General features: G+C 59.2%; 1 protein-coding gene across 3 annotated transcripts in view; it reads right to left on the bottom strand.

Moving 5' to 3' along the window:
• The window catches only part of CARD10 (caspase recruitment domain family member 10), a 20,556-nt gene extending 8,305 nt beyond the window's left edge, over positions 1–12,251 (bottom strand). The window contains exons 1-6 of one of the 3 annotated variants that reach the window (XM_035310240.1): positions 12,077–12,251; positions 4,298–4,443; positions 2,468–2,686; positions 1,978–2,115; positions 1,362–1,687; positions 62–244 (exon numbers count right to left, since the gene is read on the bottom strand). In XM_035310240.1, the coding sequence (XP_035166131.1) occupies positions 62–244; positions 1,362–1,687; positions 1,978–2,115; positions 2,468–2,686; positions 4,298–4,443; positions 12,077–12,186 (1,122 nt within the window). In that variant the 5' untranslated portion in view covers positions 12,187–12,251. Of the gene's footprint in view, positions 1–61; positions 245–1,361; positions 1,688–1,977; positions 2,116–2,467; positions 2,687–4,079; positions 4,186–4,297; positions 4,444–12,076 lie in introns of those variants that run through there. The other 2 variants (XM_035310221.1, XM_035310231.1) reach the window with 2 other exon arrangements.

The raw sequence follows: 12,251 nt of genomic DNA, 5'->3' as shown, positions 1-12,251 counted from the left end.
AGATGTCCCTCCCAGCCTCGACCTTTCAGTGATTCTGAGCCAGCTCTGCCCTGTGGGGTACCTGCAATGTTCCCTGCAGCTCCTGCAGCGATGCCATCAGCCGCTGGTTCTCAGCCCACAGCTCGGACACGGTGTCGGGGTGGCCCCGCTCCTCCGCCTCCCGCTGGGGCACCATGGCTGCCTGCTTCCTCAGCAGGCTGCACTCCTCCTCCAGGCTGGTGACTTTGCATTTCAGCTGGTCCACCTGAGGGACAGGGAACAAACGTAGCATGACACACGTGCCCCGGCACCTCTGCCTCTGGGAGAGTGGAAACTGGGCAGAAAAATGCTCTGGAGGCCAGGAAAGCAGGGGCTGGGCAACCACATGAAGGAGCATCCTTCAGCTGGGGCAAGGTTTGCACAGCTGTGCACAAAAGCATTTCCCTGCAGGACGGAGGATGCACATGAATTGAATTTTTTCATAAACACTTTCAATCTCCAGCTCCTCTCTTTGCACAACAACTTTCTTGCTACCTCGGGGCATCCACAGTGCAGCTGGCCTTGACCCTGGGGAGACCAGGCGCCTCTGGTGTGCTGCCAGGGCCAGCAGCTGAGAGTGCCCTGAAAGGCTTCCCAGCTCCTGGAGCAGCTGAGAAACAAATTCATGGCAGAAAAACCCACTGAAGGAAGTGTAGGGCAGGGGGGTGAGCTAAAGAGAAAGTGGGCTGGGACCTCATGGTCCACCCGGCTCCTAGAAGGGCTTCTCCACCCCACAGTCACCCGCAAGCAATCCACCTCTCTGCTCAGAGGGGGTCTGGGAGAGCTGGCACAGGCAGGCACAGAAAGCAGGGGAGGATCCTGGCACAGGCAGTGCGGGATGAGGAATGAGAGGCAGCCACGGGGCTGCACGAGGAGCGCAGAGCAGCAGAGGAAATGCCAGGAGGCACCTAAGTAGCTGGGTTATTAATAGGTTCAAGGTACTTTGGTCCTTGCCCAGACAGGAAACAGGCGCATGTTTGCTGGAGGTGAGAGCTTGGCAGCCAGAGTACAGTGTCACGAATCCCTTCAGGTATGCAGCGTGAGTCTCGGGAACGTCAGCGGAGGACGAGGAGGCGGTAGGGAGTGTCGGGGGGGGGGAGCAGAAATGTGCTGACTCTCGGCCAAAGTGCCAAGGCATGCCGAGCAGCTCCACGCAGTACGTGCCCAGGGCAGAAACCACGTGCAAGGGCATCTCAAGGTGCCAACAGCCGAGCTGAGCGAGGCACCACCCTACGCATGGACATCCACACGTACCCCTCTGAGCCGTGCCACCCCGCTCAGACCCCCAGAGGCTGTAGGACCCGCTGCCCACCCCGCTAAAAAGTCACCTCCCGGCACCCTACCGCCAGCTGCAGGTCCCGGCTGCGCAGCACGGCCATGTTCTTCTCCTCGCAGAGCTGGGCGTAGCGCATGGCCATCATGTAGTTCTCGTCCTTCAGCCTCAGCAGCTCCACGCTGTTGGAGTCCCACTCCTCCCGCAGCCGCTGGCATCGCTCCTGCACCTTCAGGAGCTCCTGCAGCCGCTGCTCCAGCCGGGCTTGCTCTTGCTCCATGGCTTGGTTTTTCGCCTGGAGCTGGTGCTCCTTCAGCAGGTGCTCTTTCCTCTGAGCCCTCATCTTCTTCACCTCCATCAGCAGGAACTGAGTGAGTCCCTCAGGGCCTTCTTCATCTGGAGGAGACAGAAGGAGAATGAGGTCCTGATTTCTGAGACAGGGGCAACCCCCAAAAAAAGCAGCCTGCAAATCTGTGACGCGCCAAGGCCCATTACACACAATTTGGTCCCCTTGGCCTGTTACACACCCATTTGGTTCCCTTCCTGCCAGATCTTAAGCAGAGCTGTCAAGGTTCAATCAATGCTCGCAGGTAGCGTGAACCTGGGTTTTATGCATGCACGCACCCATGCCCACATTGCTGGCCCTTCCCACGCAGCCGAAGGGAGGACGGAGCACCTGCCCCTACCCAGGATCATGGAGCAGCGCTGGGCTGGCTCCCTCCCTGTGAGCCGGGTGTAGTGCTCCGGGTAGTAAAACTCCAAGGACTCCAGGAAGGCTTCGTAGCCTCTCTTCCCGCGGCGCCGAAGGATGTCCATCAGGTATCCTGGGTAAGGGATAAGGAGTTAGCATGAGTTCCTTGCAAGCCAGAGAAAAAATAACTAGGCATAGTCCAGCTTCATGACAGCCTCTCCAATTCTACTTCTCCCCCACGAAATGGATGGGCTGGAGAAGGGAATGGGGTGGGAGCACTGCCTTCTTGTGTGCACACCCAGGAGGGGACACCACAGAGGAGGAGAGGGAAATCTGGCTGCAGAGCATCTCGTGGACCAAAAAAGCCAGGGCAGCGCTGCAGGGTGAGGGACCAGGAGGTCAGAACACCGCAAGCCTGGAGCATCCGCTGTGTGTCAAGTACAGGTTGCCCCCCACGAACCAGACCCATCTGTGTTTTCTCCCACCTGTCTGGTTGCTTTTGCAAGGGAATCGGCATGAATTCAGCACCTCCTCTTCATCCTGCTCGTCTATCACGCGGCACTGGCGCAGGTACGGGGTGAGCTTGGCAGGGTTCAGGGAGCGGGTCAGCTGGTGCCGTGCGCTCTCGATCTTCTCCCAGATGGCATCTTCTTCCTCCTCCTGCTCCGAGAGGCTGCAGGCTCGGAGAGAGGCATTCTCCAGGGCTGGCAGGATAAAAGGAGAGAAAGTCTGAGTGACGGAGGAGCACAGGGTGAAAGGTATGGGGGAATGAGTCAAGGTATGATCCTGCAAATGATTCAGTCTTGCACCCAGGACTGAGATACTTTAGAAGTCATCTTATACACAAATCGGTTCAGCAGGACCTTGATGTGTCCCCCTACCACCTTAGAGACGTAGGAGGCAAAAGGCAGTGGTGCACGAGGTAGTTAAGAGTACGTTTAGTGGGAAGCCTAGGGCAGATGTCACCTTCAGCCCTGCAGCATGGAGCAGCTTGGCTGCAGGTAGCGGAGCCAAATGGGAATGTCAAAAATGTGTTTTCCACGAGTCTCCCACACATGGGTGTGGAAGTGGAAATACTCGGCAACAAGGCCAGCTTGCTCTCAGCCAAAGCAAGAAGCATCCTCTCAAGTCAATGGCCCCAAAGCCCTTCCAGCAGCGCTGAGCCTGCCCCATTAAGCCCTGCAGGCTGTGATGGAGCAGGTACCCGCAAGGAGCTCTCTTCCCACCGGGGCATCAGCTCAACCAGCCCATCCATTTTCATTTGACAAAGAAAGCCTGCTTCCCCAGCCAGCGCAGATCCTTTCAGCTGGCAAGATAAAGCCAACTCCTCGCCAGCATGCTCCATCACCTCCCCTCCGGTGCTGGCACCAGGTCCAGCTTCCTACCCCAGCCACACAAACCAAACGTCCCCAGCGGCGGTGCAAAGGGTCACGGTGCATGAAAGCAGAGGGAAGAAAATCTCCCGCTCTTTTTGTCTTTCTTTCCTTTTTTTTTTCTCCCTGTGGCGAGGCTGATATCACGCTATTTCAGCCGGCCAACTCGCACAGCAAGGAGGACGGCCGAGAGAGCCGCGCTGAAGTTAATCCTCCAAGCAGAAATACGGGGTCTCGGGGTCTGCGGGATGCAGGATAACAGGGGGAGAGGGCTGCCGGACACACTGAAAGTACTCAAGTGTCTGATTTCAGGCACCAAAGGGCTTAGGAGCCTAAATACCGATACAGATCTGGATCATCCCAGTTCCATTCAAAGGAAGCTGAATAGAGAAAATAATCTGCATTCCTTACAGAGTAAGAGAGGAGTACGTGGGAAGACCAAGAGCAGGTAACAGAAGCCGTGCTGTTCTGAGCCCAGCTCCTCTGGCCGGCTCTTAGACCTGCAGACCAAAGCAGGGCTCGGCAGGGGGCTCCGGGGGATGGGGGGGTCCCCGCACTCCCGGAGGCGCTTTGGGAGGAAAGGCGAGGCGAGGAGGACGAGGACGAGGAGGAGAGGAATGAACTGCACACCACAGCCACCCGGACAAACCCCCCCGGGGCAGCCGCCGAAGGGGAGGAGGGCTGCGGGGCTGAGCAAGAGGCTCGGGGGGGGGGGTCCCCTTACCTTCCATCCCGGCTCCGCGCCGCCGCCCGCTCCTGCAGGTGTGTCTGGAGCGGCCTCCCCACCCCGCTGCACCTTTCCTCCTCCTCCTCCCTCTTCCCTCCGTCCCTCCTCCGCCCGGCTGGGAGGGCAGGCAGCCGGCTCCCCCCCCCTCCCTTTCCCCAGCCAGCCTCTCCCCCAGCCTCTCCCCCCGTCTCCGACCTCCTCCGGCTGCTGCTCACCTGGGCGAGGCGGGGACGGCTCCTCCTGTGCCTGCGGTCCCGTCTCCTCTCCGCCGGCAGCCCCGGGGCTGGAGCTGCTCTCCGGAAGGATGTGGCTCGCCAGCAACTTCTCTTCCGAAACGCAGCCGGCTTCACCTCTCCACAGCCTGCCGGGGGAAGGGGGTGCCCGGCTCGGCGTCCCCTGGCCGGGGAGGAGAGCTCCAGGTGAGAGCCGGGGTGCTCCCGTGGTTTAAGGGCTCCAGGAATCGCAGCCTGGCCACCCCGGGTGCGGGGCTGCCGCTGGACGGAGCGGGTTTCGAGCGAGGGGAGAAAATGGGAGTGGCTGGAAAAAAAAAGCTCGATCCAGGCCGAGGAGAGGTGCCGCAGCCTTAATTTTGGCCCCTGGTCCCGAGCAGCGGGTGTGGGTGGAGCTGGGCGTGGAGGCACCCCCGGGGCAGGGTGACTGAGCCGAACCCGCGGCGTGCGGGGGCCTGCACCGCCGGCCTGACCCTGCACGGGGCTGCCCGGCCAGGGGAAGATGCCAGGAACCTTCCTCGTCCCCGTCCTGAGCGGCCACAGCCGTCCAGGAGCGGGGCTGGAGCATCCCAGCAGGCGCACGCGGCTTAGCCCCTGCCACGGACCCCATTGCCCAAAGCTGTGCCGTGCCACCGGGACCACGAGGGGTCTGGCAGAGGTGGAAACCACGGAAGCCAAAGTGTAAAACAACCTTCAATTAGGAACCAGACCGCCTGCCCTAAAGGAGCTGTAGGGTTCCCACTGGACCCAAAATGAACATCTCGGATTGTTTCTCCTCCAGGGGCTGACACGTCCCCTCCGGACCCCACGGGGATCCTGCACCGGCTTCAGCAAAGCGGTCGTGGGGGAGGGAGGCTCTAGCAAGCCCACTTCCCCATGCTGCTGTGCTCTTTGCAAGCACAACCACCGCCTGAGAGCAGCTTTGAGACTCGCTCCCCAAATTTTCCTCCGCGCACCGCACGGCTTCGCAGCCCTCGTGTGCAAACACCGTGCACACGCAGGGCTTTTGGCAAACGCCCCCTCCGCTTGCACAGCACCCGTCCCACCCGCTGCCACCCCGAGCAATGAATTTGCTGCTGACTCATCCTCCCTGCAAGGGATCCCAGCAGCTGCCTTCCTTCCCCCTTTGCCCAGCTCCCCCCCCAAAGGCAGGACGCAAAGACCACCAGCCGGGCTCTCCAGGCAGGACGCGGCTCCGTCTCCAGCCCTTACCTCCAGCTGTAAGTGGGCGATCGAAAACAAGCAGGAGCAAGGCTGCCTGCAGGGAACGACTTCTGACTCAAGCCATGTCAATGTCTTCCTGCTAGTTATTCTCTTGCAAACAGCCCGGGTCTAGTGAAAAGATTTCCTGAGCAGGATATTACACGGTGATAGAAGGCGAGATTTTCGCAGTTGTGATAAAAGCCCCAAACGGGCTTGGTTTCTCTCATTCACCCAGACAGGGACAAACTCAAGGCTGGTGTCAAGGAAACCTCTCCCTCCACCCCCCCGACCTCATGGGCAGTAGCTGCGGTGCTTTGTGACTCAGAGCAAACCCAAAGCAGACACAGCACTTCCCACATCAAGCCTTAGCTGTCGCTTTTGCTCCTGGAGGGGCTCTGAGCTGGGCAGGTGCCCCAGGACCAAAAGACCGCCCCTGAAGGCCAGCAGATCAGACAGACAGCTCCTGAGCAGAAGGAGATGTCCTGTCCCTATATTTTTTTTTTGCCCAGGGAATGGGGGCACAGTGCTGAAGAGCTCTCCTTCTGGGGGAGAGCCGCGGTGGTACCAGACACCCCCAGTTTGTCACAGTGCCACCACAGCCAGGTCTCACGTTTCCGAATTAGCCCTACTGAGAGCAGCAGCTTCTGTGCTGCTACAGCTGAGTTCACACCAGGAATGTCATCGTGCGGTGTTTGGGTGGGTTGGTGGCTTTTCACTGCTGGCTTTTTGTTGGTTTGTTGTGTGTGTTGGTTTTTTTTTTTTTTTTTCAACTCCTGACCAAAATAGTTGCACTGGTAAGACTTTCCAAACACCGCTGGCTCGCACAGGAAACCTATGACAGGCCAGCAAGCAGTGAGCCATGCGATGTTTCCATCGAGAGAGGAAGGGCTTAGCACATGGAGCCCACAACGCCGTGGGTTTTCGGTGGCGTCTCGTGGTGTGGGGCTGACTGGTGGGCACCCTTGGAGGTAGGCAGGCTCCTGAAACCACCTTAGAAAGGCCTAAAGTGGTGAAGGAATTAAATTACTGATTGTGTGGATGAAATGCTGTCGGTATAAAGCTCAACAGATGGTGAGCTCAGATGTGTTGTAAAATCCTGCCTATGTTACGAACCTGCCCTGAAACACCTTACCTACACAGTGTCCGTAACATGAGGTGGTCACAATGTTTTCAATGAAATACCTCCTTCTGTGCTTTTCTTCCCCATCAAACTACGTTATTTTCCTCGCAGCCGAGTGATTAGCCAAGACTTGTATCTTCTGATGAAGTTTTAGGGGGGAGGTTTGCTAAGGTCCCCGGTGCTCTCTCTGGTCAAGCCTAGGAAGAAAGTCCAAAACACCCTCCCTCGAACTTTCCCTCTCTTTACTAGCTGTCCCAACACATATCTCAGTGTCACAAAACCTCTCCACAGCGTTGTTCCCACGTGGAACAAAAACAAGTGCTGAAAGATGTGAAACAGATTTCTCAACTCCAACCTGGTCTGAGCAGCTCACACACTCACACCAGCTTAGATAACACGCACAAAAAGACACTTTTATTTTTCCTATTGACACCCACCAAGGTCAGAGTTTATATTAACAGCCTTTGCAAAGGCTCTGACTGCCTGCTCGCCCCCCTGCTGCCTTTCAGAGCCACAACAGGCCAACAGCGGCTCCGTGGTGCTGTGGGTGACCGCAGAAGGGGAGGAATAAGCCCCCCGGAAAGGATGAGCAGCCTCATGGCAGGAAGGAAATGCACATAAATGTGTGTGGAGATAGGAAAACAAGTGAATGTTTCCTTCAGTATTCCTCCCCCTCACACACACGCCCGTTGCCTGGAGCTAAAGGAGGCCGGAGCCTGTGGGAGCTTCTCGGGATGGTATCGGCAGCACATCTCCGTCCTCATCGGGTCATCCAGGCATGGGGGGTGGCAAGTAAGAGACGAATTAGGGCAGGCTCATGGGATTCAAGTCCCTAAAGTGGGCTTCCTCACTCTGAAGCTGCCCAACTGCCCATGGCCAAGGGCTTCAGCCAACAGAACTGAGACTGGAGGTCTCCTCACACGCCTCTCCCACCTCAGCCCTGCTCCTGGATGCTTTACCCCAAATTTAAGGGAAGGAGCCCAGAGAGGGAACAGGGAAGTGGTTGAGTCTCCATCCCTGGAGGTCTTTAAAAGACATTTAGATGTAGAGCTTAGGGATATGGTTTAGTGGAGGACTTATTAGCGTTAGGTCAGAGGTTGGACTGGGTGATCTTGGAGGTCTCTTCCAACCTAGATGATTCTGTGATTCTGTGACCCCAACTGCATTTTAATTGCAGCAGGCAGCAGCTCGCCAAAGCCACACGGTGCTTTCCTTGCATGCCGAGGCTGCAGCCACCAGAGGTCAATGTGGCCACATCAACCTCAAGCAGCTGCTGGGTGCCGCACGCAGCCCCTTTGGAGCAGAAACGTGGAGCAGGTACTGCTTTCCACCTCTCTGGAAATAATTTTGGGATAGATTTGCATGTAAGCCAACTTTCAAAGCATTCATCGCCATGTGGCTTCAGCATTATCCTGAAAAACAGGGCTTGAGAACGACAACGTCCCCAACGAGAGTCCTGCAAGCACTTTGCATTGAGACCCTGTCCCTTGCCTATGGTCCCGCAGAACCCCACAAGTGCTCCAGCCTCTCCAGACATGTCTCCTACTGCAGGTTTCTGTGTCACTGGGGTGATTCACACCAGTCTCAGACCTGCCCGGTTAGCAATAGATGGAAACAGGCTGTCTGTCCTCCCCGGACTCCAGCTCCTCCCCGGGGCACGAGGTCTGTCCCAGTGAAGGTCTGCCACGAACCCAGGCTGGCCACCAAAACGAGCAGCTCACCTGCAGCCAGAGGAAGGCAAATGGGCCAAACGAGCAGGGCCGTCAATCTATATCAGATGTAGGCAGGGAGGATGGCACTGTGCAGAACAGAAATTCCCCCTATACCCCCTTCAGCAGAGCTCCAACTCCAGCTGGAGGTATGTAGGTGCACGATGTGGGGGAAGCTCCCCAAAGCTCTCTGCTGCTACAATATTTGGGGCTCTGAGTGCATGGGCTGCTGATGGGAAGGCGTGTTGGCTTTTCTCCCTGCAACCCATCCAAGCTCCAGCAGTGTGCCACCACCACTTGTAACACTGCTCCAGAGCCATGGGGTGGCACCACGCCGCCGTCCAACCCCTTGGGGGTGGAGGTGGCTGGGGAAGTGCCAGGGCAAAGCCCCAAAGCTTCGGGTCAGCGTGGCCTCGTTGCTGGAGCCCTTGCACAGGACACGGGGAGCCAAGGGCCGCGCCTGTTTCTGCCACGCAGACCTGCCAGGGCTCCTTGCTCCTTGCTGCTGAGGCCCTCCCCAAGCCTTTCCATGCTGGAGATGCTGTACTCATGCCAACTCCACCTCTAAAGGGGCCGTGACTCCCCTTTGCTCCCATTAGGGTTACCTGGTGGGATGTGCTCTCCCCAGGCATCTGCTGGAGGCGAAGTTGCACAACCCACTCCTCAACCCACGTCCACTACAGCCAAGGGCTACCAAGCTGAGACCTGACAAATTTGGGGCAGATGTGCCCAAAGCCAGAGCGGTTTGGTGCCCGAGGTGAAGGCACAGCATCTGGGACCTTATTGCCTCCTCCACGTACCACCGGGGCCGCTACAGATGCCCTGCAGGATGCGGCCCTGGATGCTGTGGCAGACCCTGCAGCCCTTCTGCCCGCTGCATGGGCTGCGTGCTGGAGCCACCGTGGGTAAACGTGTCGTCTGAGCGCTTCCCCTATGCATTCCTCCATGTCTGGTGTTCCCATAGCCGACATACATGTGTATAATACACACAGATACACCCAGCTGCCTCCCTGACTCAACCCCAGCACCACCTGGCCCTTCAGACCATCCCGCAGAGACCAGCATTCGCCAAGACCAGGGACGAGCCCTTTGTCGGCTCCGACAGCCAGGGGAGGAACCAGAGGCTGGGATGCAGAGGGAGCCGTGCCTCTCTTCCCGGGGAGCCAGCCCCAGCCTCCCCCCTCGGCCTGACTTCCACAGCCCCAGCCGCCGTGCTGCAGGAGCTGGGTGCCCTGGGAAGGAGCCGAGCCTTGCCACGGGGATGCAATCCCCGGCACTCGCTGGAGCCCGCCCAAGAGTGAGGCGCTTTCCAAGCCCTTTCCCTTTCTTGGGGGTCTGTTAGTCACATAAACAGGAAAAGCCTGGCTCTCTCTACCCCCCAACCCCCCTCCACTCCAGTGTGATGCAAGCCCCTGCGCCGGGCGGCTGGCCCTGCGGGAGGAGCTGCCGCCGGCCCCTGACCTCCAGGCTCCGCGTTTCCTGCGGCAGCCAAGGAGGGAGACGAGGCCCCTTCTTCCAGACGCTGGGGCTGGGCATAAAGGGGCCTCCGCGGGCCAGCCCCGGGGAGGAGAGGTCGTAGCCAACCTTCTTCAGCAGCCTGGGGGACACGGAGGTGCCAGCTGCCCTGGTAGAGGTCAGAGCATCCCTGGGACCCCAAGTGCCCGAAGCGCAGCCGAAATGAGAGGGCGAGCGCGGCTCTCCAGCCCCGGCCCTGCAAACCTTTCTTTATCTCCTGGCACTTATTTCTGGAAGTTCTGTGGTGTTCCCTCCTAAAACCAAAGGCATCCACGCTGGACTGGGAGGGCGTGCGTGCAAGAGCGGGGCGCAGCCACTCCTCCAGCTCACGCTCGCTGCTAACCCTCATTGGAGGCAGATCTCAGGAGGGGAGAGAAAACCCAGCCTTGCAGCAAGCAGTCGGGATGAGAGGCAGATTCCCGTCCCCGGGTCCCCGTCCATGCTTTCCCACCGGGCTCCGTGCCAGCCCTGGCTCATAAAAGCCCCGGTCGGCAGCCAGAGGTGATGCCGTGGTGCCAGCTCCCGAGTGCCTGGCAGGAGGTGCCGGATGCCGGAGGAGAGCAGGCAGGGCAGGATGGCATCCCGAATCGAGTCCTCTCGCATGCCTCGGCGCTGACTTCCACTCTGCCCTGGAATGCGCCCGGCAGCAGCATGTGGGAAAGTGGAGTCAGCAGAGACCTTGGATGTGTCAGCTCCCATCTGAGTAAACAAGAGGAGCCCTGGCAAGCGTTCAGCCCCAAGCATCCGAGACCTTGAGAAGGGGTCTGGAGATGGGGAGGTGCTTCTTTCCCCTCCTTGCTCAACCCCTGCGAAACCTCCTCACCTCTGCCCCACCTCAGGTGCTAGCACCATCTCCTCGTACCCCTACCACACCTGGAGAAGTAGTGACCAGGGAGAGAGGCAGCTCCAGCATGGGGGGTGGATCGAACAGCCTGGGAGAGACGGTGCCATGGGAAGATGAGGAGGGTCTGGGGTAGAGGGACACAGCAGCTCCCAGCACCGAGGGCGGAAAGGAACACCTCCCTGGCTGCAGCTGGGGGCATTCCCACCGCGGGATGCCAAATCCATTCACACACCATCCCCGCAGGTTTCATAGGGTCAAGGACAAGCGAGGGGTTGCCCCAGCACCTGTGCTCGCTGGGTGTCGGTGCCTCCATCACCTCCTCCCCAGGGAGCACCTACACGAGACCACCCCACTCCCCTCCGCCCAGGAGCCTGGTTTGGGGCGAGGGACACAGCAGGAAAGAGGGACGGTCTGGGGAAGGCACCCCACATCCCATCAGCTCTCCTGGCATCTCCCCCCACCGTCTCCTCGGGGGCGGCCGAGGCCGTGCCGCCTCCTGGCCGGGGGCCCACGTCCCCTATCGCTGCTGGCCAGGCGCTGACGCCGAGAGAATGAGCCATTGTTTCCCGGCCCTGCGGCCTCTTCCTGTCCCCGTAGGGCCCAGAGACAAACAAAAGCGGAGCCAGACGCTTTGGGGAGGAGGCCGGGCCTGCTCCCCTCCTCCAGATCCCGCAGCAGCCCCGCAGGCAGGCAGGCAGGCAGACAGACGGATGCCCGCCTTGGGGGAATGGGCAGGGACACCCCTATTTTTAGCCGCCTCTGCACCCCACCCCCTTCCTTCCGTGGCCAAAAATACGCGGGCTGGATGGACAGGCAAAATCATTAAGATTAAAGAGTCGTCCAGGCCCTGCTTCCACCCACTCCCCTGTCTTGCTCCTCGTCCCTTGGACCGGGACAGGTTCCTCACACGTGGTAACCCCCTCACCCCAGGGATGACTTCTCTCCTCATCCCCATCCCTCCTTCCCTGTATCCATACATCGTGGGGCATGGATCCATGCTCCGACAGGGAGGGAAAATGATGTCTGAAACCCCCCGCCTCGAGTCCCTCCTACACCTCTGCAGGGTTTGCGAAGAGGGACTGGAGAATCAAGTGGTGGGAGACACGATATCCGTATTTATATCGATATTTGCATCTCCTTTCCCAGCGCCCGCAATCTCAGGGGTGTTTCCAGGCCACAAGCAGCCACGCCAGGGGAGCACAGACGTGGGGTCTGCATCTCCCTCCACCCTCCCAAGCCCCTACACCTGCGGCACTGCAGGCAGGACAAGCACACAAGGAGAGGAGGAAGGAGGACGAAAACATTCGGGATGGGAGGAGATGGGCAGAGGGAGGAGAGGCAGCCTGCCAGCAAGCCTGGGAATTCATCCCTACCTCCTCCCGGGCTTTGGCAAACCCCAAGGCTTCGCATTCCCAGCCCAGGTCCCCTGGGAGAAGCATCCCCTCCTTTGCAAAGCCCAGAGGCAGGACGTGGTCGCTCCCATTCCCTCGGCCTCCCACTGCTCCAAAGCAGGGGAAAATCAGAAATAGGCTCTTAAAACATCCCACC

The sequence above is a fragment of the Oxyura jamaicensis genome, chromosome 1 (assembly GCF_011077185.1).
Source record: "Oxyura jamaicensis isolate SHBP4307 breed ruddy duck chromosome 1, BPBGC_Ojam_1.0, whole genome shotgun sequence".
Taxonomy (NCBI): Eukaryota; Metazoa; Chordata; class Aves; order Anseriformes; family Anatidae; genus Oxyura; species Oxyura jamaicensis.
This window is presented reverse-complemented; position numbering and strand designations above follow the sequence as displayed.